Source organism: Zingiber officinale, chromosome 5A (assembly GCF_018446385.1).
Source record: "Zingiber officinale cultivar Zhangliang chromosome 5A, Zo_v1.1, whole genome shotgun sequence".
Taxonomy (NCBI): Eukaryota; Viridiplantae; Streptophyta; class Magnoliopsida; order Zingiberales; family Zingiberaceae; genus Zingiber; species Zingiber officinale.
This window is the reverse complement of record NC_055994.1, coordinates 112,710,194-112,737,771: the sequence shown is the minus strand read 5'-3', so window position 1 is coordinate 112,737,771 and position 27,578 is coordinate 112,710,194. Positions and strand designations below refer to the sequence as shown.

Sequence of the window (27,578 nt, the reverse complement as noted above, 5' to 3'; positions counted from 1 at the left end):
AATCATTTATTTTTAGGAGGATCTAGTCCTCATGAATGTCATGATATAAAGATTAGATTACTTGTGAAATTTAAAATTTTATTTAATTACTTACAGTTTGATTAATATTTAAATTAATTTGGATGATGTGAATACTAATATTAATTGTATGAGTTTTTTATTGAGAAATTAGTTATTTAATATTTAAATTTATTTAAAATATATTATTGTTTCTTACAAAGTAATACGAGTATATGAGAAATATAAAAATAGATTATAATATAAATTTATAAATAGAATTGTATCAAATTTATAAACAAACTAAAATTATATTTAAGTTAAAATTATAGATGGGATTCAAAATTGAAATTAATATCATTTGGCTAAATCAAAAATAGATTTATAAACGTCTTTCATCTCAAAATCAACAACGAAACTTTCAATAATTAATTTTTTAGCCAATTTTTCATCTTAAACTTTTTTAAAAAAAAAAATTATCTTCAGAGATAATTTTTTTTTCTCTAAAACCCTATTTTCTTGTAATGTTTTGACATGTTAGCGACAAACATTTCTTCCCGAGTGAGACTATGAAGAATATTAAGCTTCAAGTCATGGCATACCCATCGGTGGGTATCACCTAGGAGGGATGTAAAATGAGAAGGAACTTTCTCTTTATATGTTGATGAAGTTAGGATCAATTGTGATGCTCCTGCTGTCACCGAAGCACCATACGGCTGCACCGTGCAAATTTGTACACGTTTAAAAGAAGCAAAGATAGTACCTTTAATGAAAAATTTCTTTTAAATCCTATGATGGAGTTTTTGGCTAAAAGAAATATATAGTGACGTCAAGAGTTTGAGGGTAATTGAAGTTTGGCATAAGTAATTTTTAGAAGATGGCTTATGATTGTACATTTAGTCGGTGCAGCATCGACTCTGTTTTATTTATAAATACAAATTCATTCAACAAAACTTGACTTTTGGATCCGACCTTAGTTATGGTTGAAGAATTAGGATAAACTTTTTCCTAGTTGTACCCTTCAACTTGGGCCTGGGTGCGAGGTTCAAACATGAATGGGTGTCAATGCTCCAACAAGATGAATTTGAGAAACCTAGAGAGTTGTTCAACTGAGTTCAAATCAAAGATATAATGTAGTTTAGCCAATGTAATCTCAGTTTGGACGAGTCCGGCCAACTTAGATGATATGGCACATATAACATATCCACTAATCTCAAGAGGCAAGGGTTATGGAATGACAATTAACAGTAATACACAGTATTGTCAATGATTCCTATGTAATAGTTATTCATTATCTTGGACCAATCCTTTGAGGAATCATCATCTCAGCATAATAGATCCTAATCCAGCACACCTGACAAGGCCTTATCCACAATAACAACTCACCTGAAATCTTTCTAATCGAGTCCTTTTATAGCCAACTACCTCAGTTGGACTTGAATCAAAGATTTAATAGAGAGGTATATAAATTATAATTTCATCCGTATCAAATGGTGTTAACATTAAAAATGATATTAAGGAATTTTCTTTTAAAAAAATAATATTCTCCATTCAACATCTGATGTTCTACGGAATTACTTTTCTTGCATAGCTGACGAAATATGCCTAAGCCTAGACAAATTTTCAAGTGAGAAAACTCCAACAGGCCTCGAACTAAAGCTATAAATAGTTTGATAGATATCAGTATTTCGAACTACTACTAAGATTTGGTATCTTCTTTCAAGAAGAAGATCAATTGCCCTACCAATAGATGTCGATGCTGTTACACAAGGTGGAGGGCCTCTCATCATTGAAGATATCGGGGCATCCAACTGCGAAACATGGTAACATATATCAGCACCAAAGCAAATGGCAGAGCCATATTTTTTTTTTCTAGTGTATTACAAACTGAAGAATTATGTAAAAGCTAAACGCAAGATTGTGTCCACATATATATCTTTTATCATTTCACCTTTCACCCTTTAATGGCATGGCATCAGCTAGCTCTCCAAAATAAGATAATATAGACAACAAAATACATTATCAAAGGATCCTTCAAATACTTTTATAATCATCCATATTTTACTTCATATTAACAAATATAGAAATATAGAGTTCCTAAGTCTTTTTTTATAGAATTCAATATTATTCTCATCATAATAAAATCTTATCCCAACTATTAAGTTTGGCTATATGAACTTAGAGCCGTGTCTATCCCAAATGATTGTCTGAGTACATGAATCTTTTTCTCCATTGAAATGGCATTGAGGTGGATACTTATTGTGTTCCTTCCACCTTTATATGCATAGGTATGTTGCTGTCTTGGTTTAAAAGCATTTTAACATTGGTCTAATATTTATCCATGTTAGAAATTTATGATTCTCTAATGTTTTAAACGGTAAATAAAGAAACTTGAAGGAGCCACTAACCATATGCAAAACGGGATTCCATATTGCTTTGCATGTCAAAAATTAGTAAAATTAAATATCCATCCATGATAATCTTCTTCTTGGTTTCGATAATGCTCTTTATGATTTTCACTACCATCTTTGATTCAATTTTGAATACTTATTGTAGTGTCAATGTTGAATTTTCTTTAGTGCCAATTTTCATGACGTTATTAATTGTTTACATAAAATGTTATTGTATTTCACATAGATTAAAATGGATGTCATAACATGAAAAAAGATTTTGAATAAATGAATAAATTGAAAGCATAAGTTATAAAGGAGGATTATTTCGCATTCTAACTAATTCATCTTTAAGTATAGAATTTACTAGTTTTGAATATATCCATTCCACCTCTAACTATTTTCCCTCATGTTATGATTTGTGAGAACTCTGGGATCTTAATATTTATTTTCAATTCAAGCAACTTCACGCATTCAACTTTAGCATTCTCATCCTTCTGAACAATCAAATGTTTGAGACAATAAAACACGCAAATTATATCATAGTATAAAAATTTCTCTTTGAGCTAAAAAAAGCACAACAGTCGTGTAAGATTCTAAAAGATTTCCTATCTAAAATATTTAAAACTGTTTGTACAAAAATTTCTCCGAATACAACAACCAAGCCTTTATTTTACTAAATGGAATCGTCTATATGAATCCTCCTACGCTATTGGACTCTATCTCTTACTATATCATCATTTATCTTTAAATAAATTTTATCTTATTTTATTGTTGTTAACCAAGTATTTTTTGTCTTCCTCTTCTCCGTTTGATATGCACATTTGTTATAGTTTCACATCATATAACTAAATCATTTATTGATCGTCTAGATACATATTCATATCACCTTAAACATATCTCCTATAGTTTTCCCTGCAACCTGTCATTCTCTCTAATATTTTTATTTCTTATCCTGTCAATTTTTGTATGTCCGCACATCCACTTTAACATCTTCATCTATGCAGCTCTCATCTTCTGCTCATGTGCTTGAGTCATAGCCCAACAGTTAATTTCATATAACACAGCAGATCTAACTGCTAACTGTTATTTTGTAAAACTTTCCTTTAAGTCTTAGAGGTGATTTACGATCACAAAGAACACCAATCACTCTCATTCATTCAATCATCTTGCTTGTATCCTATGTAAAACATCTTTCAACCTCTCTTATTCTTTTGTAAAAATGATCCTAAATACTTAAAGCTCTCAGTTAAAGACAATTCATCATCTTATATCTTAACAATTGTCTTGTTACGTCTAATATTACTAAACTTATATTTCATATATTGTCTTATTACATCTTATATTACTAAACTTATATTTCATATATTCTATCTTTACTCTATTAAACCTAAAACCTTTCATTTCTAGCGTTTCCTATCAAGATTCAAGTTTATCATTTACTCTTTCACGTATCTCATCTACGAAAACAATATCATCTACAAATAACATACACCATGGTATCGTATCTTGGTGTGTCCAATGAGTTCGTTCATGATTAGTGTAAAAAGATAGGGACTTAAAATTGATAACCCTATCTTTATGAGAAATACTTCGATTAATCTGCATGAAGTCTTCACTCTTATGATTACATCCTTATACATATGCTTAATTAGTTCAACATACTCTATACTAACACCTCTCTTTTCTAAATTCTCCATATAATTTCCCTTAGAACTCTATTATAAGTTTTTTCTAAGTCAACAAATACCATATATGTGTCTTGCTACTGTTCCCAATATTTTTCAATTAGTTGTCATAAAAAATGTATTAACCTTCCATGCATAAATCCAAATTCATTTTCGGTCTCCTTCATTAGTCTTTTTTCTATTACTTTTTCACTAATTAGTTTAATACCCCTATATTTTGTATAATTTTGTATATCTCATTTATTTTTATATAAGGGAACTAAAATATTTACCCTCCATTGATAGAGTGTTTTTTAAATTTTTAATATCATATTGAATAACTTTGTAAGACATTACCTTGTTAACCTAGGCACTTTCATACCTCTATCAGAATATCATCTGATCCAACTGCTTTTTCATTTTGCATCTTATTAAAAGCTTGTTCTACTTCTAAAGTTTGAATTATATGATAAAAATTTAAATTTTTATACTCATTTGACTTACTTAAATTACCTAAGTTAAGTTGGTCACCTAAACCTTCATTAAAAAGTTAATAAAAATATCTCTTTCATCACTCTTTTATTTCTTCATCATTTACCAATACCCGTATTCATTTTTAATACATCCCTTTTTTACATTCAATTTTCAATAAAAGAGTTCAAAAGTTTCATTCTTACCTTCATTCACTGCTTTCTTAGCCTCTTTCTTGGTTATTATATATTTTTTTAAGTTTTCATCATTCTTATAAATATATAATAGCTTAATAGCTTATAGTTTGTTTTTTTTCACTTTCTCATTCAACCACTAAGATTCTTTACTTAGCGGTGTGCATCCTTTAACTCACTAAGCACATTTTTTGCTATTATTTTCAACTTTAATACCATCTTATCCCATGTCGTATTCGATGCACCATATATTTCTCCTAATACATGCACCCCTACCTTCTCCTTAAATATATTTTGTTTCTCATCCTTTTAACTTCCACCACTTAATTCTAAGAGTTGTGTATATTTTCCTTCTATTGATACTATATTTAAAGTGTTATATTTAACACTACTAACCTATGTTTGGTAGTTACGTTTTCTCTAGGGATGACCTTGCAATAATTAGAAATCTTTTTATCCTTCTTCCTAACTATAAGAAAGTCAATTTTTGATTTATTATTCACTTTTGAACATAGTGGTCCTCTCTTTTCTTAAAAAATATTAGCTAGTTTAATGTCAAATGTTATCACAAAATTCAATATAGTTTTCTTCTATATCTCTTGTTCCAAATTTATAACTCTAATGCATCTATCATATTCCTCATTTTTCACTCATACATGCCCATTTAAATCTCCTATTAAAATCGTTTTGATTGGAGAAATATTTTATAATACCTCATTTTGATCGTCCCAAAAGTTAGATTTGGTGTGTCTATCTAATCTTACTCGAGGTGCATATACTAATTACATTAATAGTTTTTTTCATCACCACTATCTGAGAGCTATAATCTTATCCCCTTTCTAATTACTCTTGCTATTTCATCCTTTAGCGAACTTTTGACAACAATACTTCATTTTTTGTTTTACTCATTCCTGTACCATAACTTAAAACCTGAAATCTCTATCATCTTTATCTTCTCTCCTACACATTTTGTCTCTTATACACACAATATTAATTATTCTCCTAATCATTGTATTTATTACCTCCATTACTTTATTAATGAGCATTCCTAGATTACATGTTCCAAATCTTATACAATTAATTTTCATATTTAACACTACATTAAAATTCTCAGGAGATGTAGCAGTGTTTGCCGAGACGTTACAATCAGACCCCTTCTGGGAACATCTTAGCATTAGCATAATAGTTTAATTGATCCATTCATTGAATATTTGCCTAAAAGTCCGTCGGCAACCTAACACGCAACTCTCACCCTTTTTCATCTGGCCTTTAGATCAGCATTGACGGGTTTGTACAAAAAAATTTTCGAATCAGTATCAATAATCTTTCTTAAAATATGTAACTAATCTACTTAATCCCTTAACTTAGATAACAACATATATTATAATATTCTAATAAATAGGCACAAAAAATTATTTTAATAAATAGACATTTAATCTCTTAGTAATTTATTGAGATAATCTTTCTTAAAGTAACATCATATAACTTCTTGCATCTTTGAATTCTAAAAATTTTATTGAATAATTTAATTTACTAAAATATACCTTAATTTCTTAAACTCTTCTAAATATGATAGGTCTGGATCTAATATTTACCCTAAAATGTTGGTTAAATAGTTTACAAAAATAATGATATTTTTTTAAACGTTTATTAGATAAGCAAAAGAATTATTTATCATCATATGTTTCAAATATTTTGTGGGGTTAAAATGGCAATACTGGTATTTATGGATTTTCTAAACCCTAAAATGCTGTGGCTTCCCACTGTAAACAAGTGTTATAAACCAGCAATATATTAATCAAATTGGAGGGGGGAAAGGGTGTCATAATACCTTCTTGCAATCAGTGCGATAAACAATTCCAACACAATTGCCCCAGTCATCCACTACTGGAACAGCAGAATCCTTGGAGAAACGCATGATGGCCTTGTTTAAGGTAATGCTTGCAAGTAACGGCCTGGCCTCTTCAATTGTTGTCATATACTTCTCTACTGGATCATCCACAAATACCTGAATCACCAGACGTGAATGTCTAAAATGATGTGGAAGCCAAAAAAAGTTTACTGCACCCAGAAAAATGCAAGTTATTATACCTGAGGAAGAATACGAGGACTGAGCACCGAGCCAGTGAATCCTAATAAAGCTTCTACTTTGATTGCAATCTGAAGCAAACTAGTTGCATTATTTAGGGAAGACTGAGTTTAATCCTTCATATGGTACAGATTGACATCAGAATTTAAATCCTATCAGATAATACTAAAAATTTTCTGTCAATGTCCACAACCAAATGAAAAGTTGAACTTTTTTATTCTTTAACTACAAGAAATTTAATTTGAGTATTAGTCCTGTTGTTTATAAGGTGACAATTGAATTAGAAATAGTTATTTGCATACCATGCCACTTCTACTTGTCCAAGAAAATCCTTCCTTTTTAGTAGTTATCTTGGACAAAATATCCTTAGCAATGCCAACCTGTACAACAACAAACACGCTGGAATTTTTAAGAGGAAAAAACACTAAAGAGCTATAAAAGTAGACTGGTACATGTTTCATAGCATCATCATGGTTTAAAAGAATTTGATTCTGATGAAGCATCAAGAGAATCTATGCTTCAGAGCTAGGTAGTTTGAAATCAATATATCATAAATAAAAAATTAAACAAATTTGCCAGTTGAATCCTACGACCAGACTCAGAATGGCATGTTTAAATGGACCAATAAATTGTGCGTGAATTTATAAATAAATCAGCTCAAATAGAAAGTTACACAAAAGCTGGTCAAGAGCAGATAGTAAAATGAAGAGAAAATTGTATTTCCATTATACAAGCTTTCCAGGTATTCGATGTTTAGATTATATTTTAACCAAAATTCAAAAAGCTTGGCAGATCCACATAATTTCATACAAATTAAAATAGTCATAGTTATCATAATGTAATATAACTCAAGGAACTAATACAACTCCAGGAAGCCAAGAAAAAAGGAACCAACACTCTCCAATGCATGCGAACTATATTTTAATCTTTATCTAGTACCAGAAGATATGGTACACCAAACTATTAACCTGAATTCCCATAGTTTAACATGTGACATATGAAAAAGAGACATTACCTAAATAGAGCCCCATAATGTCCAAATTTTACCCCAATATTTCAAAATACCCAAGTAAAGTCTCTTTCATTTTTCAACACCAAAATGCAGGATCAAGAAACAGCGCTAAGGGGGGATGAATAATGTTCATAGCTTTTTCACTTTTTTGTAAAAAATCGGAGTAACAAAAAGCAGCGGAATGATAAAAAGATAATTTCGACACCGTTGGTTTTACTGGGTTCGGAGCCTATACCCATGATCGACGATCACTTTCATTGAGCAATCCACTAGCAATTCAATAAGTACAAGGAAAGTACAAAGAAATGATTACAATTTTGCGTAAAATAAATTATACCGACAATATAAATATCTGTTGTAGAGCGCAGTTGTCAGAGTAGCGTCGGAAATCAGAGTAGCGCAGCGACCTTTTGAGCATTCAGTTGCTTGAAGAAGTTGTGTTAGGCTCTTCTCAAACCCTCCTTATAAAGGAGTATCTAGGCGTCTCTATAGCATTGAGGCGCCTCAATTGGATCTGATCTGATCCTAACTCATCATAGCTTATCCACATTCAGGCACCTCAATCCCTTTGAGACGCTTGGATTGTTGTCGTGGTGAGCGCTAAGTGGCGCGCCTCCTGATCGCCTCTATCCGGTCTCAGGTGCCTCAATCCCTTTGAGGCGCCTAGATCTCACGTGCGTCGACTAATCAGAGACTGCCACTTCATCCTGTTACGCGCCGAGGTGATAGAGGCGCTTGGATCCATCTAGGAGCCTGGATTAGAATTTCTAGGTTTATCTTTTTCTGCAAAATATGGTTAGCACAGAAAACATATAATATGAAATTAAATATTATTTGATAATTTTTGACTATTCGATCCTAACTTTTAGGTTTCCCGTGTCGATGCCTACTATTCCCTCGACGGGAAATGCATCCTCGCCTACTCCTCTAGAATCTACCTTTTGCCAAACACATATTTGGACTTTTGCTCAGCTTCCGATCTTGACCTCCGAGACTTCCGCTGGACGTCTGATCCTCGACCCGTCTAAACTTTTGCCTGGTGTTCACGACCAGGCGAGCTTTTGAGCGTAAAATAAATTATACCGACAATATAAATATCTATTGTAGAGCGCAGTTGTTGGAGTAGCGTCAAAAATCGGAGTAGCGCGGAGAGCTTTTGAGGGTTCAGTTGCTTGAAGAAGTTGTGTGTTAGGCTCTTCTTGAACCCTCCTTATAAAGGAGTATCTAGGCGTCTCTAGCATTGAGGCACCTCAATTGGATCTGATCTAATCCTAAGTCGTCATAGCTTATCCACGTTTAGGCACCTCAATCCCTTTGAGATGCTTGGATTGTTGTCGTGGCGAGTGCTAAGTGGCGTGCCTCTTGATCGCCTCTATCCGATCTCAGGTGTCGCAATCCCTTTGAAGCGCCTAGATCTAACATGTGTCGACTAATCAGAGACTGCCACCTCATCCTGCTGCGCGCCGAGGTGATAGAGGCGCCTAGATCCATCTAGGACCCTGGATTAGCATTTCTAGGTTTATCTTTTTCTGCAAAACATGGTTAGCACAGAAAACATATAATATGAAATTAAATATTATTTGATAATTTTCGATTGCCCGATCCTAACTTTTAGGTTTCCCATGCTGATGCCTACTATTCCCTCGACGGGGAATGCATCCTCACCTCCTCCTCTAGAATTTACCTTTTGCCAAACACATATTTGGACTTTTGCTCAGCGAATTTACCTTTTGCCAAACTTCCGATCTTGACCTCCGGGACTTCCGCTGGACGTCCGATCCTCGACCGGTCTAAACTTCCACCTGGTGTTCACGACCCCCCCCCCCCCCAACGATATCCTCAATCTGTCAAGTCTTCTATCCAGTCCACCCGACAAGGACTTCGTGCCCAATCCCTTGACCAAGACTTCATGACTAATCCTCTCGACCAAGACTTCGTGCTCAATCCTCTCGACCAAGACTTCGTGCCCAATCTCTTAACCAAGACTTCGTGCCCAATCCCCTTACCAGGACTTCATGCCCAATCCCCTTACCAAGACTTCGTGCCTAGCCTCAACTAGGAATTTGTTGTACACTCAATCAACATATTAGAAAATCACATGACTTAACTTGAACCTATTGTCAAGATCAAAACCTCATATTCGATCGAATAATGCAACCTGCACCAACACAAAATACTCTCGACTTTTAAACCCACTATTCAAAAGAACTTGATTTATTTAAATCAGGTTGTTTGGGAGAACAACTAGAATGGAAAAAAGGAGGGAAATTCCATTTAATTTTATAATAAAATAGCTATTAAATTTTTTAAAAATATATAATTAATTTAATTACATTGTTTGGGTGAAGCAACTTTAATTAGCTAAATAGTTATTTTTTGCCAAGATTAGAAATTAATTTAAATAATTTTTCTTCTTATCATTTTAAAAAAAATGTTGAATTATTCCAAAAAGTGAGAAGAGCAGAGTTGATGGGATAAAATAATTAAAAATAAATAAATAACAAATGTCTATTTAATTTTATAATTAAATTTGTAAAATGTCAAAATTAATCAAATTTATTTTTTTTCAAATTGTTTGGTAAAACAATTTTATGGAGAGAATTTGAAAGATTAAATTATTTTCCCTTTTTTGAAAAGAATCAATTAAATTAAAATTAGTATTAATAATAATTTTTTAAAAAAATAAATTCATTGCATTTAGGCAAGATGTTTCACTACTTATGAGATTAAATGGATATCAACTCCTATTAGTTTTTTAATTTTGTTGTCATTCAAGCTATCTTGTCCAAACCATTTAAAGGATTGAAATTAATTAATATAATATTTTTAAAAGTTCTTAAAAAATAAATTCTCTTATAAAATAAGATGGGTATTTACCTTATATTCAAAAAAAATCATTTTTATAATCATTATCAGCTAAACAAGTCAATTCCAACAAATCAAATTGTTTTAAAAAGTGAAGGATATTATGATTTAAAAAATGAGGGACCTAATTAAGACATTGTGGAATATAGGTGCCCAATTTAAACTTTCCCTGTGATGAGTAGCTCTATATGGATAATTGCTTTATGAAAAACCACCTACTTCATGGTATGATATCTCTTTTAATGCAGAAAAATAAAACAGTAATCTTAATTTATTTATTACATTGTTGAAGACCTGTACCTGATTATTATTTATTGCAGCTTCCATCAATAATTCATCTACTTCTGCTTGAATAGAAGGAGAAATTGAACCCGTAGAATCAGACCACAGTCTTATGTTTAACTTTTGGACATTATCCAAGTCCCCCTTCAGTGCAAAAGCCCGCATTAATGAAAGGTAAAGATGAGGCTTAGGCCTTAAATTACTGTCGCCAGCTTGCTTCATTATCTCTGCAAAAATGCAAAGAGCACCTGAAATGGAAAAAGAATGTCAGAGCAATTATTAAAAACTGTAATAAAGCAAATTATTTGAGCACTTTTTGATAGACGAGGGAATTCTTATTTTAACCCCCAGGGCATGTTTGGTTGAAAGTCATTGTTGATAATCTTGGTTATCTACCTAAGTTATGTTATTTAATCCTGTTTGGTTCAAGTAACGAGTGATTCCCAGGTAATAGAGAATCTATGCCACGTCAACAAATGGAGGTTATGGGGGGTATAACCTGGAATGTGATTATCTTAAAGTGTGAGGTTTTACGTGCTTCCCGGGTTAACAAAAGAAATTTTCCCAAAAAAATATTTTTTCCCCAAAATGAGTATTCCAAAGGTTTAACCAAACAACATTAGGTTATGTTTTATTCCCCATAACGTTAATTATGTGATTAGTAATCACATGACCTTTACCCTAACGCAACCGCCCCAAGGTTTACTCCGTAGAATTTTACAATCATTAGTATACCCCCTTCTCTGAGTTTGAATTTTTATCATTTTATACACAACCATTAGCCACTAACACTTAGAATGATGATATAGTAAATAAGTGGCTTCATCTTCTTATAGTTGAGGATATCATGTTATCATTCTATTCATTTAATGGTTTTAGAAATTAGGGGGTAAAATTACAAGTTTTTAAGGCATTTTGATGACTTATAAAATCTAGTTTTATGTTTAAAAAGCGAGTAAATCTTTAGGGTAACATGATTTTGTTCAAATAGAGACAAACATTTAACTGCATTGGAATTGACTTGGACCTCAGAAAGATATTTACCTTTGATTGATCCACATGCGAGGAATGCATCAACCATGGCAGTATATGCAGTTCTATCAATAAAAACTTTAGAGAACTTCATTTCTTCCACAATCTTTATTACTGAAAGTAGATCTTTGTTATCCCCAAATCCCTACATAATGTCCAAAAGCATATAAGCCAACAAAATGGTGAAAAAAAATCCAACCTAAATAACAAGAGCAAGCAATAGTAATTGAGGACGTTATGCACCAATGAGAACCCAATGTGTAATTATTTACTCTTTCTTCCAGCATAACCAATGGACTCTGTAATCAAGTCAACATAGTAAAATAATGCACCAGTTTTCAATGTATTAAATGTGTTATAGAATCGTTTCTTATTAAGTCATATTAGGTAAATTTTAAATTCTCTCCATTTGGAAAGAAATTGATCTCTCCCAATCAAGGAATAAATTAATTTTGGCATTTTATCAAAAGACACCTAAAGTTGTAAAATACCTAAAGGACGCACAACACTTTCAAATCTAGCAAAGGGCACAAATACTTTGTGGTTTTCCCAAAATGTCCCTCAACCCAACCTGCTTTACCCGACCATCTTCATCCAACCAACGCAGTTGTTAAGCCACTAAGCTAATGACTATCAAGAACTTTTGGCCAAATCATTCAACTTACCAATTGACTATTGGGTGTCAAACTGATGAATGTGTTGCATGGCTCATGCACAACAACTCATCTTCAAACTCATTTTTAGAATTATGTAATGAATAAGGCATAACTAATTCATGAAATTTTCTTCTCCATGCAGCATTAGGCATGACCATTCTTTTTCAAACCTATCTTTCTAGAAAAATTATATAATTTACTAACTTTTTTTTTCTACATGGCATCCATATCTACCCATCTTCCCCATATAGTGCATGCATGAAGCTGACAATTGTAAGCGCTTTCAAAGTGTTTGATGGCCATCAACCAGTTGGATGTTATTTTAATCAATTAGTAGCTGTCAAATACTAATTTTTGACACTTTGATAGAGCTAAAAAATTAAAAAGAAAGAAGATATAAAGGGAACCACCATGAGTGCGATGAAATCTATTTGATACGAATCTAAGGTCTCTAGGGCAATCAAGCACTTTTTTTTGGGGTAAAAGTGCAAGACGACCAGCAATTGATTGCTGATAGTCATATTCATGCATGGACTGCATGAGGAAGAGATCAAAGTAGTAGCTATCAAAGTACTATTGTTCTAACCATTAGCTATCAAGAGTCAGATGTGTGCTACTAAGATCATGCATCATCAATTTCTTTTTGCCATGACGGTTGAGTGCATTAGGATGTGGATTTCTGCAGAAAAAAAAAAGATTACTTTAACCCGACAGTAGGATTAGACCCCTTCAAGAATGAGCAATGTGCCTAGGCTATAGCTCAGCTAGTGAGGGCATCTTCTGGTGAGCCGTTTCTCAGGTTTAGATCTTGCTCCCAATAGAAAAAGGTCAAACATGATTTAGCTTAGGAAATACAGAACATGTTGCTTGTGTATACCCATAAAAAAAAAAAAAGACAGCCCGGTGCATGAAGCTGAGTCCCGGGGAAGGATCCATTGTACGTATCCTGCTTTTTGCAAGAGGTTGTTTCCAGGATTCGAACCCATGACCTTTTGATCACAAAGCAACAACTTTACCGTTGCGCCAAGGCTCCCCTTCTGCTTGTGTATACCCATCAAGTAAAAAAATGTACTTCAACAGAAAGCCACCTAGGCATCAAGCAATCTCCAAACTAGGGGGGATAGTGCACTCAACAATAGTCATCATTGCAAGTCTCAACTGCATTAGTAGCAGCAAGCACCAGGGATATCACCTAAGTATTTTCTTTGACAAGCAGGAGTCCTAGTTGGCCACTGAGTTGATGGTCTAAGGAATGATTTCAATTTTCAACATTCATGGAAATTCTTTGATTGATATTGAATGTATACATTCTTTTCTATCACTCTTATTTGTGGGCAAATTAGGAAAGGAGGGTATAAAGTAGGAGTAGAGATTAGCAATGATTACTTGGTCTAGCGAGGTGATTTATTCAGACCTAGAGTTGAAGGGTTGTAACTTGCCAGTGACACAGTCCTCCCTGTAGACTTTTTATTAAACTTCACCAAATTAATTGATCTTAGACATAATTGGTGATCTACTAGATTTGTCATGGTCGATTGTCAAATATAACTATCATCTCCTACCCTCTTGACTTATCTCCATAGAAATTCATTTGGATTTGAGAGCAGACTATGACTCTGATCTCCACCCTTAAGGAAAGGTAATTATTGATAAAGAATGACAAGATAACCTTGCACTTTAGGAGTTGCCTAATCTGCCACCCAAACAACAAATTCAATTTTTAATTGAAATAATCGGGTGGCATGCTAATTTCTAGAGCACCATATATGGTGCTGAAGAAATTATAGGACTTTTAAGTCCCATTTGAGGAAAATATTTGAAAAGGGATTAATTCGCTCAACACATATCCATTGGATGCTTCAGCTTTTTTCGTCAAATATAAGGATGGATCCATGAGGTTGTGCATTGATTATCATGAATGTTGTTATAAGAACAAATATCTTTTGTCCTAGTTGATGACTTCATCAATATCAAGGTGTAAGGTGTATTTGAAGGGCTTTCTGTGATAAAACTATCTTTAATTGAGGGTCAAAGACAAATGTTCAAAAGACTCAACATGGACATTATAAGCTCATGGTCATGCCCTTTTGACTCACTAATGTGTCAGTTACAAAAACATTCATAGCATTGATAGTCAAATGTTCAGAAGTCACTCTTCAAGACTCTGTATGAGCATTACGAGTTTATGTGGCAATGCCCTTTGGACTCACTAATGTGTCAGTTGTATTCATGAGTTTGATGGTCGACTGTTCTATAAATATTTAAATTTCTTTTAGCATTCATTAACAATATTTTGGTGTACACTAGATAGAAGGTGGAGCACAAGAAAATCTCAAATTAATGTTAACATATTCATTTACAATATTCAACATGTTAGTCGTATGCCTAAGTTTAGTAAATGTGTCCTTTGATTGCCAAGTGCAAAATCGCCTAGGCACATTGTAACCATAAAGGTTATTATGATCTACAAAAGATTTAGGGGAATAATCAGGTGAGAACAACCAAAGACAGTGCAGGAGTGCAGGAGGTTCGCAACTTTGAGTAAAGGGTAACCCGGTACATAAAACTCCCGTCAATATGGGTCCCGAGGAAGGGTCCATTATTAAAACTCCTTGGTAGTTTTGATGTGATCAATCAAGTTAAAGTTAGGTCTATTGTGTTTGACCCTTGTATCTAAGTGTGCAGGAGCTTAGGAACACAAGAAGTCGAGCGAAAAACGCAGCTAGCAAGAAGGATGGCACGGGAAAAGAGTCGACGGGCTCGGTGCATCCGAGGGACGAGGTGCTGCGGAAGAGTACACTAGTGGACGAGAAGGATGTGCGCGACGTTTCAAGGGACGAGAAGCCGGAGCGGAAGACTGCTCGAGAAAGAAGACCAGAAATTAGGTTCGGGTGAGCCCTATTTCGGTTGGCTGAAATCACCCAAACGATTGGAGCAGCGGAAGAGCTAAAATAGAGCTATGGAGACGCCTTCAACCAACTATGGAAGGTGTCTTCCATCCCCCTGGAAGGCGCCTTCGACAAGGAATATTAGTCGTTGCCAGGTGGATAAACGTTTATCCACTGTTGCCTCGCTGGAGGCACCTTCCACCCTATTGAAGGCGCCTTTCAGCCAAGAATAACTTTCCCAGGGGCTATAAAAAGACTCCAGGCCCTAGGAAATAATCAATCAACTCCTGTATTCTTTTCCTAACAACTGTTTGAGTGTTTAACGATTGTAAGAGGCTTCTCCGCCTACAGGAAGGAAATCTTTTAGAACTTTTCATTGCTCTTTGATTAACAATCACTTAGGTTGTAACCAAGTAAATAGTGTGCCTTGTCTTTTTAGTTGTTAATTTAAGTTATTATTATTGTTGCTTTTAATTTGAGTTGAAAGAGCGAAAAAGGTATTGTTTTCTTTTTCAAGTTATTCACATCTCCCTCAAGCCGACCGCTAAGGGTCCTAACAAGTGATATCAGAGCCAGGACGCCTCAGAAGGACTAACCGTCGACAGAAGCAACGAGACGATGGCTGGTGCAAGCATTCACCCACCAAAATTCGAGGGAGACTTCGCACAATGGAAACGCCGGATGGAGGTATTCTTTAAAATGGATGTTTAAATTCTGTTAATTATGAAATATGGCTTTGTAGTTCCGAAAGACAAAGAAGAATATCAGTGGACGAAGAAGGAGCATGGTGACTTCGTGACGAATGGTAAAGCAGAGTTCCATATGCTCAGCGTCCTTCCGCCCCAAGAAGTAAATCGAATCGGCAGCTACGACTCCGCCAAAGAGCTCTGGGAGAAGTTCCTAGAACTCCACAAAGGCACTTCGAAAGCAAAGTTAGCAAGGCGAGACATCCTCCGAACCAGCTGACAAACCTGCGAATGAACAATGGAGAAAAGGTAGCGCAACTCCAAGCATGGATCAATGAACTCATCACTCAGATCAATAATCTCGAAGAAACGGTAACGAATCGAGACTCAATCCGGCACGCGCTCAATGTCTTCCTGAGAACCCCAGAATGTTCATCCTTAGTAGATACATACTACATCTCTAAGGACTTTGAGGTAAGTACTCTAGAGAATTTATTTTCTACTTTTGAACTTCACGAAACTCGATGTGCAAATTCTAAAGAAATCGAAAAGTCGAACAACAATGTTGCCTTGAAAGCCAATAAGGAAGATCCTGACTCCGACGCGTCGATCGACGAAGATGAAGCAGCCCTACTACTAAGAAAATTTAATAAATTTTATAAATCTAATAAATTTAAATCGTAGACGAGAAAGCATTATCGGAATAAAAGGAAGGTCTGATGCTACAACTGCAACGAAGCTAACTGCCCAAAATTGAAAAATAAGGACAAAGAAAAGAACAAGAAGCCAGCTCAGCCCAAGCATAGTCTAAAAGCCACATGGGATGAATCGTCGTCCTCCGAATTTGAAATCGAAGCCTACGCCGGACTAGCCCTAATGGCATACCATCAAAAGGAAGACGAAACCAGCTCAGAGATGAGCATCGACAAAGGGGGAGATTCATCAGAGAAAAGCTACGATGAAGGGGGAGCATCAGAATACGAGGTAAGTTAGGTACGTGCCTTATCTCCTGAAAAGTCATTTAAATTTATTAAAAGTCTTTCCAAGGATTTAGTAAAATTAGAAAAATAAAATATGGACTTGAAAAGACAATTAGCCAATACTTGCCCCGTAGAGTTATATGACAATTTGAAATTAGAAAATAATAAATTGAAAATTCAAGTCAAAAGTTTGAAGAATGACCATGCATGCTTGAATTTGAATAATTCTAGAAAGTATGGTAGGCTAAACTGGTATATTAAACATCACCAGGAATTAATTAGGAATATTCCTAAAAATTATATACCCCCAAATTTTTAATTAACCCACTAGGTAGGAACTTATATTGGGTTCCAAAAACACACTTAGAGTAAAATTCTTTTTAAAAGGGCTGAATGCGAGAAAGAAAATTAAATATTAATTTTTTAAAAGACTTTGTTTAAAAAAGTAGTTGTTGCTCTAATATCCAAGAAGACCTAGTGTCTCGTCACAGCCTGGAAGCCTATTATTGAAATAAATATTTAATTGATTAACTGTTAAAACAATTTACTCTTATAATTTGTTAACAAGTAAGAATTTTTTTCGAAGTTTCAAAAAAGGGCAACCCGGTGCACGAAACTTCCGCCATGCGGGATCCCGGGGAAGGATCCATTGTACTTAGCCTTATCCTGCTTTTTGCAAGAGGTTGTTTTCAGGATTCGAACCCGCGACCTTTTGGTCACATGGTAACAACTTTACCGTTGTACCAAGGCTCCCCTTCTTTTTTTCGAATTTTCACAATTGACAAAATATTTTTGTTAACTCTTTTATTTTTTTTATACAAAGTATGACTTTATGAAAATTTTTAACCATTCTGTTTGCTATTTTTTTAAGTACCTCTCAAAATTAATTTCAAAATATTCTAACTTCTTATGTTATTTTTTCTATTTTTTTTATACGATCAAAGGGGACAGATAGGTACAAGTTAAGAGGGAGTTAGGATCTATTTTTATCATTTTTTGCAAAATTCTTTAATTCAATATATTTTTACCCTAACTTGAATTTTGGTTGATGCACATCAAAAAGGGAGTGATTGATGGAACTCCATGGTAGTTTTGATGTGATCAACCAAGTTAAAGTTAAGTTCTGTTGTGTTTGACCCTTGTGTCTAAGTGTGCAGGATCTTAGGAACACAAGAAGTCGAGCGAAAGACACGGCTAGCGAGAAGAATGGCACGGGAAGGGAGCCGACGGGCTCAGTGCATCCGAAGAACGAAGTGCCGCGGAAGAGTACACCGGTGGACGAGAAGGACGTGGGCAACGTTCCAACGGACGAGAAGCCAGAGTGAAAGCCTGCTTGAAGAAGAAGGTCGGAAATTGGGTTCGGGTGAGTCCTATTTCGGTTGGCCGAAATCACCCAGGCAACCGGAGCAGCGGAAGAACTAAAATAGAGTTATGGAGCTGCTGAAGGTGCCTTCAGTAGGGTTGAAGGCGCCTTCAACCAACCATAGAAGGCGCCTTCGACCAGTGGATAAACGTTTATCCACTGCTGCCTTGCTGGAAGCACCTTCCACCTTATTGAAGGCGCCTTCCAGCCACGGATAACTTTTCACAGAGGATATAAAAAGACCCTTGGACCTAGGAAATAATCAATCAACTCTTGTATTCTTTTAACGATTGTAAGAGGCTTTTCCGCCTACACGAAGGAGATCTTTTAGAGCTTTTCATTGCCTTTGGATTAACAATCACCTAGGTTGTAACCAAGTAAATAGTGTGCCTCGTCTTTTTAGTTGTTAATTTAAGTTATTATTATTGTTGCTTTTAATTTGAGTTGAAAGAACGGGAAAGGTATTGTTTTCTTTTTCAGACATTCACATCTCCCTCAAGTCGGCCGCCAAGGGTCCTAACATCTATTGTATGCAGTCTTATCCTACTTTGCAAGAGGTTATTTTCGTGACTCAAACATGTGACCTCCAGATCACATAGCAGCAAGTTTACCGTTGTATCAAAGCTCCCCTTCAGGTTCACAACTTTGACCCTTGTCAAATATTATAGTCCCTTTGGGTTCTCTAAGATAACAACATTCTTAACTCTGCTAATTCTAAAAGGGATGAGTTTATATAGAAAAACTCTTTTGAGACAAATTTTTAAGAGTTTAAGAAGAGATTGTTGATTGACAAAAGCCACTAAAAGAGTTCCACAAGCCTTAGACATCGAATTTTGGAATTCTTTATAGAAGATGATGTCTTCCTTCACCAGTATCCCCTACCAAGGGTTTGCTCTACTACCTTCTTTAGATGGGGAGCATAACATCTTTCATGGATCTATTCTATGAAAGTGCGTGTTGAATCCAACTCACATCTTGAAGAGATTATCAGTGTGACTATTAATACAAATTATGAGAAGCCCCTAGCAATGTTTGAAGTGTCGAGCTGTGCCGCCCGAAACTGTCGAAATTTACCGTTTCAGTGCCGAAGCGAAACCGAAGTGTCCCATGATGCTTCCGCCGGCTCTGGAAGCGTCGCGGACCTCTCTGCCGCCGACGGAAGCGTCGCGCGACCTCTCCGCTGGCCCCGGAAGCATCACGCGATGCTTCTGGCGACTGGCGCCCGCCTCGCGGCCGTCGCGATGATGATGCACTGTTATAGAAAAAGATAAATAAAAGATTTAATTAATTTAAACAATTCCCAACTCCTGAGGTGTGATATTTCGAATAGGTTTTCATAAGCCCTAATTAAATTATCCTTATAAAATATATTTAAAATTAGAAAAATTATTAATTGATATTATAAATTTTTTGCACTGTTTTAAATTTTATTTAAAAATTCTAAATTTTTTTTAAAAAAAATTATATTTATATTATGATAATTTTTTATTATTATTTTATATTGTTTTACTTTTTAATTGATATTTTGATATTTTTTTACTATTTTAAATATATATTATTTAAACTGATAATTAATTAAATGAATAAAAAATTAATTTATATTATTATAATATATCAATTTTAATTTGAGTTATTAATAATCTTTAAAGAAAACTATATTTAATTTTTTTTAACCATATTAAGTTGTTCAAATAATATATATAAAATTAATATACAGTTTATTTTTAAATTATACACAATAAATATATTTATGTACTAATTACTATATATAACTAAAAAATTACCAAAATCATATCGGCACAGTACGATACGATATCGAAACCGTATCGTTCCATTCTAGAACCAAAACCTTAACACGGGTCGATATTTTAAACCATGACCCCTAGTATGTACTCTGAATTAAAAGGAGCATTACTTGCAAAATAAGGACTACTTAGGAGCATGAGCACAACATATGAGACAAATAACCTATACTACAAAATATGAGATAAAGATCCCCATATTTTTGCTACATGTAACTACATACCAAATTTTCTTTGCTACTACATACTAAGTTTTTTTTTGTGAGGGTAGAATGCTATACCATGATTTTTTTTAATTAAGTAAAAATAAGTATAATTGAAATTTAATTAAAAAAATCAATCGCCCTGTTTTATATTTGAAAAGAATTTAATCTCTCTCCCTCTATATTTTTTTTTAAAAAGTGTTTTGAGTACTCTATCAGCTGAGTTGGAAGTCATACTCTCTTAGATTTGGAAGCTTTGCAAAATTTAGAAATTTCACTTCCTCCTGATTTGGAAGACAATCAGTCTTTCTTCTTCCTACCTTGGGTGGTTGCTGGTTTTAGGAAGCGTCTGCCACGGCTACTGTTTTTTGGAAGGAAATTTCAAATGACCATAATTGATTTCCTTCCTCTTTGTATCTTCCTCCCTCTATATATCTTCCCTCCTTTCTTTGAGAAGCCCCTTTGTTCATGTACAATAGGGACCATCTTAGTGCAACTTGGTGATTTCAATATCCAGCAACCACTTTGAATCAAATTCTCAATAGCAACTTAGTAGGTTGATTAAGGATCTAAAAGTTAGTTTGTTCTCCTCTTTTTACATAAAAATATTCATAAAATCTTGTGTTTTTTTCCAGGGCAGACGCTTAGAGGGTGAGAGACAACGAATTCGGATCAAGTGTTCATTATCAAAAAAAAATCATCTTAAGGTAGGATGGTCACCTATATGTTAGGGGGAAACTATCAAGATAAAAAATTCGATAGGAGGCTCATAGATAATGATGAAACAAAATCAAAGAATGAGAGTAGTCATGTGATGCAGTACCTTTAGGTGGTATAAGGTCCCCAGGGCGTAACACAGACGGTGAGCGCAAGGCATCTCTGGCGTAATGGCCAGGGGTCGATTCTCAAGAACTAATGACCTGGGGTTTACCCCACTATGAGCCTGACGCGTACCTACATGTACCTCCCACCATATCCGTGGGGTCGGCACTAGGAGGGTCGTTAATGTAGCGGATCTACATTTAGGTGGTATAAGTGGTAGAGTGGTCATGTTTCTTCAGATGAGCAACGTATGTATGTTGCCTGGTTAGTGTGATGAGTTCTTGTAATGATTGGAAAGGCTTAAAAGAATAAGAAGCATGTTTTGTGGAGAAATCTAAAGAGAGGGTTGTGGGGTAGCCATTTGCATCATGGTTAATCTCTGTTTCCTAAAACATAAGTGAAGACTATACATTGTAAATAACGGATTGTAGCAGTTTCAATTGAACCTTAGCTCAATAGAAGTTCCTTTACCTTTTTACTTAATTGTTTATGTTGCTTCTTATATATGTTGAATTCCTTGAATGTTAATAGCATCTTTGTTTTCTATTTCATGTTCATCATATATGTTGATTTATGATTATAGTATCTTTATATAAATGATGCATGCATAGTGTTGTTCTTATGTTACGGATAATGCATGTTTATAGAAGTCTATTATTACATGTTTATAACTTTAGCATGTCATATGTGAAAATGAAGAATGAAGAACAAGTACTATACCTATTATACGTAGTTTATGAGATGAAGTAGGTTATGATAATAGTGGTTACATGCATCTTGGACTCATAAGGGGACTTTAGCCCAATGGCAAAGCTAAGAGTGCCCTTGACTATTGGTGATGAGGCATATGAGGTTAGTAGTAGTGCTGCTTATATGGGAATCATATGACTTCAAGAATATTACAAAACACATAACAGTTTAAGTCACTCATGTCTGACCAAGGATTGTATGATTTTAGGGATGACGGTAGGCTACCAATGGCTAACCACAAATATTATGTGACTTTAGGAAGATAGAGGGCATATTAAAGCTAAGGGTCCTTGATATCTAATTGATCACATGACATAACAACTTTATACCTGAGAGATTCATTTTGGTAGATTTGGGTGTTTCACCCTTTTTCTGAGACGGTGATGGATCGACTTGTGATGTTATGGTGCATTTAAATTACACATTTTGCTTTTCTTTTGGCTACCTTATTTAACTTCGATTGCGATGCTCTCCTACTAGTTTTTACTCAACATTCTATAATTATACTTACCTCTACATCAATTTGTAGTGAATGTTAGGGATGTCATCAGTTTGCAGTTCAGCAAACTACCATATTTGTTGCTTTGAAACATTACCGCTACTAGAGTTGGAGTTTTCATGTAACTTGTGAAGCTTTTCATTAATTTATTGTTATTTCTTTTCTTGTGCTTTTATTTTTACAATTATGAAACTTGCTATACTTTTATATTATGCTATCATCTCTTATGCATAATAAGGTAGCAATCTAACTACTGCTTTTCATAATAAATTATGAAACACTTCCTAGCTTAAAATGATCACCAAAAAAAGTGCTAACTACTCACTTATAACCGAGTCCTCCTTGGTTAGGAGAATGACTTCATCTAAAAAACGGAGATGAATTCAAAATTCCTTCTAAAATTTTATAGTTTACAAATGATATATGTTTTTAAATTTTAAAAGTTTGTTATAGTTTTTAAAGGGTGTTTAAAAGCTTGTTATAATTTTAGAGATAAAATTACTTTTTCTTTGATGACTCAGTCTTATTTTGAGTTTACAAAGGAGATTAGAATTTTATTTATTGAGCAATCTTTTAGTTAATAATATTTTTCCTCTTCGATAAGTCTTGGTAATATGATATGTTGTATCACATTGTCCATCACCTCACTAGCACAATCATTTGATTGACATGAGGAACTTGTTAATGTCTCATTGGTACATCCATTTGCATGAGAGATATGTCAATGGAATTGTTGTATCGATAGATTGTTTTTGAGCCCTACAGAGAATCTAACTTTGTCTGAGAAAATGAGCAACTTTACATGTGCCTTACTCATATGAATTCATTATGATATCCCTCTTAATAATAGCTTCAACATTGCACTATTCAATTAAAATGCAACCAGGAAAAGCACATAAAGAAACATACTGATAAACATAAAAGGCTAGATTCCATCAAAAAAACTAAGGAACATAAAAGAACAAAAAAAATATCATTTTTGTCATAGCTAAGTTCCTAAACAAAAAAACATAAAAGGCTAATGTCTTATTTAGGTGATGGATATTTACTGCAGTTATTAGATTTGACTGTAGGTTCATTTTTGTTACAATCATTACATTGAACAATGACTCCAATGCATGTGAGCAGCTAATATGAAAAATTTTAAGGGATATGCTTGTTTACCCAAGTTCAAGTTTTCTGTTTTCCATTTCTATTAGCTATGAACAACTTAACTTCTAAAAAGTAGAGCTAACTATGACAAGCTGCAATGTTGTGAAAGCATATCACAAGATGTATGAATGAAACAATCAACTTATAAGGTCTAAGAATCTGCTTGACCAATTACCATGCCTACTATATCGAAACCTTTCTCCTTATAATAAGTTAGAAATGGTATATAATTTATTAGACAAAACCATCAGCTAAAGCTAGAAGCCATTAACTCACTAACGTCAATGTATTCAAGCTAAGCATGCCAAAGCGGCATAAGTTCTAGGAACTAAATGTGCAAATGTTGAAATATCAAAATAGCAAAATAAAATTAATAGAGTTTGTTTTTATTGCATTATCGTCATTGTCGCATTATTGATATGCTTTGAGATTACTTGGACCCACATCACCACTACTTGGTGTGTTTGTACATTTTTGATGGAGGAAGTGTCAACTTATTTTGTGCTGGATTGAGTTGCTTTTGTTGTTTAACATGCCATCAAAGCAAAGTTTCACAGGACTACTGTGCACGTGTATGTTTGTCATGGGTCTCAATAAGTGTGTGGTTGTCCGTGTCTTAACAGGTTGCAATTGGAGGGCAATATTGAGCTAACTTAGTCCTACGCCAATTTGTGAGTATAACTTTGAGGCATCATCTAGGTGGATAGCCATTTTCGAGGCAATTGAGTTGCTTCCAAGCTTTAAATGGAAGTTGTTGTCGAGGTTCTCCTATGCAGATGGATAACTATCTTGAGGTAGATTGAATCACTAACAGGCCTCAACAACATACCTCAAATAAATCAGTATTACAAGCAAAAATATATGAATAGATAATACTACCTTGAGTAATGTTGTGTATGTGACAGCATCTGGAATGAGTTCACAAGTAGATTTTTCAGCTTCTTCCTGAAAGAAGATATGAATAATTATTCATGAAATGTATATTATAGTATCTGTTGATGAGTAATATAATCCATTATAACTGAACTGGCCTTCAAACTACTTGCTCAAGACCTTCATTTCTGCAAGCAACTGAAGGGCAGCATCTGTTCTTCCAGATTTTACACAAACAAAGATAAGTGTATTGTATGTCAATTTATCAGGCTTTAATCCTTGACGTACTATTTCATCCCAAACAGCTAATGCACCAAGAGGGAAATCACTCCTTGCATATCCCTGGATGGAGGTGCAAACCTTTCAGACATCTCATTACCAAGATCTTTACTGTGTAAACAAATAAAATAGAGAGAGTGGTGCATTTTATTAAATCGAGAACTATACATGCCAATGATACACCATGAATATTGGAATCAAGTCAAGAACTAACCTTAATTAGCATATTGTAAAGCAAAAGCGATTGACCCTTTTCACGAAGTACAGAATTATAACGTGCAATAAGACCATTAGCACGGCGCATATCTCCTGCATTTGACAATTTCGATTTTGAAGACTGAAAACAGAAAACTGTTAACAAATCCAAATGAAGCTATGATTGGGTGCTTGAGACAACTTTGCAATGGGCACTCATACTATTGCTGTAGGCTAATAAACAACTCAGAATTATCATGTCTACTGTCTAATTCAAATAGTATTATTTTTTCCCCCAATAACTTCATTGTTTTTTCTCAGCTATGAATGTAGAAAATAGTACATTTATCTGCTTATTCAGCTTCATTTACTTACGTTTGGACTAAATCCTGATGAAGTAACTTGGGTGACAAAAAAGCCAAACCAAGCTTGATTTTGTTCAATCTTATTCATTTGTCTTAATTACTGAGCTTGTTCAAATTTGTTTATTAGCAAATTAAAAATATTATTAAGCTCGAGGAAACTCTAGCTCGTCACCCGGCTCAAATTGAGACACCAAACTAAAAATTAGTTAAGAGAATGATCCAATAGGGAAAATTTATTATTTTCTCATTTCTGATATATTATAAATAATATAAAATTATAGAATTTATAACCTAATAAAGCTAAAGAAATAATATCATAATTAGGCTTTAGATAAGATAATATACAAGTTTACTCGTGAATTTTGTATGAATATTGTTCATGAACAATAACAAGTCAAACTCACTAGTATTCAAACTTGTTTATTTAATTTATTTTAAAATAATGAACAGGCATAAATGGCATCTTATCAAGCCTGATTGTCAAGTTTATTCATGATTTACAGCATGTTCGTTTACAACCTCAGAAGTAACATATTGAAAAGGGTTAAATGGTTTTGTTTAAGGATATCAAGGAATGAAACAATAACAGTAACACACCTGCTTCCATTAGAGAGTTTAACAACCCAAAAATAAGATGAGCTGACAATTGTGGTTTCCCAGTGGCGGACCCTTGTTCTATAGACTCAAGAATTTCAAAGGCTTCATCAACTTTTCGGGCCTCACCTAAACCCTTAACACGATCAACAGCCAATTCAATACAAGGACGTTAGCCAATATTCATATCCAAACAACAATAATACATAAAGGATGTTTGCCATATCTCAACCTCAATTGGAAATAATATATGATAGCAGGGAAAAAAGTCTATAATTGCCATGCAAAAATGATGAGGAGTTGATCATTCAAAGGAAAGAAATGAGCAGCAGGCGATAGAACCTAATGTAAACCAATCAACAACTGACCATGCCTAGAATGTTAGCTAGTTGCCGTTTATTGGTGGCTAAATACCAGACCTAAAAAAGGAAACTTAAAATTCATAAGTAACTTTATAAATGAGGAGTTACTAATAATAAAATATTTCATCTATCCAAATAAATAATAACAATTATTATTAGTTACTCATGATCAAATATTTCATCTATCCACATAAATAATAATGATTGTTATTAATATAACTAATTTGGTGATGAACACACAGAATTAAAGGAGTTATAAAAGAAAAAAAAAACAATATATGCAAAATAATAATCCTAGCATGTGAAACTTATAGATCTAATAACATTTCAAGGACAAAGATAATGAAAATAATAATTACATAGAAATCCAGCCTTCATTGCAATAACAGGTTGCCGAATTACGGGTTACCTTCAATAAAATGCCAAATGAGATGTCATCCACGCCGCATCCATCGGGGTGGGCCATTGCATCAAATACCCGGCGAGCCGAACCCACGTCCCCGCAATGGACACAAGCCTCCATCACCGCGTTCATCACGATTGTGTTCAGCCGGCCGTACCGCCTTTTGGCGAGCTCCACTTCGTCGAAGATCTGCTACCAATAGCATCAGCTGAGATGAGCACAAAAGAAACTGGAAACCCCCACAGGAAGCTAAGAGAGATCGAACCAAAAATAGAGGACTGGGATCTCCCTCATGAGACCAAGAAAAAAAACAAACGGAATCCAGAAACAGATCTGAAATCCGACAGAAAAATCGCGAGAGAAAACGAGAAATGAACCTGACGGAGTTGCCGCCTCCGGGAGAGCTCGACGATCCGGGAGGTGAGCCTCCGGAGATTAGGGCTTGGATGGGGCTTCGTTGGGGGTTTCACGGAACGCCGAGAGACCGACTCGGTCGGAAAGGAGGAGGCAGGGGGGAGGGAACAGCAGGGAGGCGGAGAAAGGCACCGGGAAGGGAGATTCGGAGGCCAAACGCTGGCTTTGGTGAGTTCTTGTACTGCGGGCGACGGTGGTGGTGCCGGAGCTAGAAATGGAAGGGCGCAGCAGTGCATCTCTGCGGTCGCAATCGATTACGTGGCGAAAGTAGAAGGATGGAGTTTATTTATAGG

General features: G+C 34.6%; 1 protein-coding gene across 2 annotated transcripts; it reads right to left on the bottom strand.

The window, feature by feature from the left end:
- Positions 1-1,506: 1,506 nt before the first annotated feature.
- On the bottom strand, positions 1,507-27,578 carry LOC121981400 (pentatricopeptide repeat-containing protein At5g10690-like). Of its 2 annotated transcripts, none has more exons than XM_042533894.1 (12): positions 27,249-27,578; positions 26,878-27,060; positions 26,110-26,242; positions 25,167-25,261; positions 24,962-25,015; positions 24,680-24,745; positions 12,012-12,144; positions 10,986-11,215; positions 7,111-7,188; positions 6,811-6,879; positions 6,551-6,727; positions 1,507-1,808 (listed from the first exon to the last, which is right to left on the bottom strand). In XM_042533894.1, the coding sequence occupies exons 1-12, from the start codon at positions 27,519-27,521 to the stop codon at positions 1,572-1,574; spliced, it is 1,728 nt and encodes a 575-aa protein (XP_042389828.1). In that variant the 5' UTR covers positions 27,522-27,578; the 3' UTR covers positions 1,507-1,571. The 2 variants fall into 2 exon arrangements, with proteins under 2 accessions (XP_042389828.1, XP_042389827.1); XM_042533893.1 differs by having other exon boundaries at positions 24,854-25,015; positions 27,249-27,576.

Bases quoted from the DNA above. Each gene is read 5' to 3' on its own strand.
- LOC121981400 (XM_042533893.1), bottom strand. From the start codon at position 27,521: ATGCACTGCTGCGCCCTTCCATTTCTAGCTCCGGCACCACCACCGTCG. The intron at 25,262-26,109 runs GTGTGTTACTGT...TGTCAAATGCAG, and splicing joins AAACTCTCTAATGGAAGCAG to GAGATATGCGCCGTGCTAAT. The intron at 6,880-7,110 runs GTATGCAAATAA...AGTTTGCTTCAG, and splicing joins GGACAAGTAGAAGTGGCATG to ATTGCAATCAAAGTAGAAGC.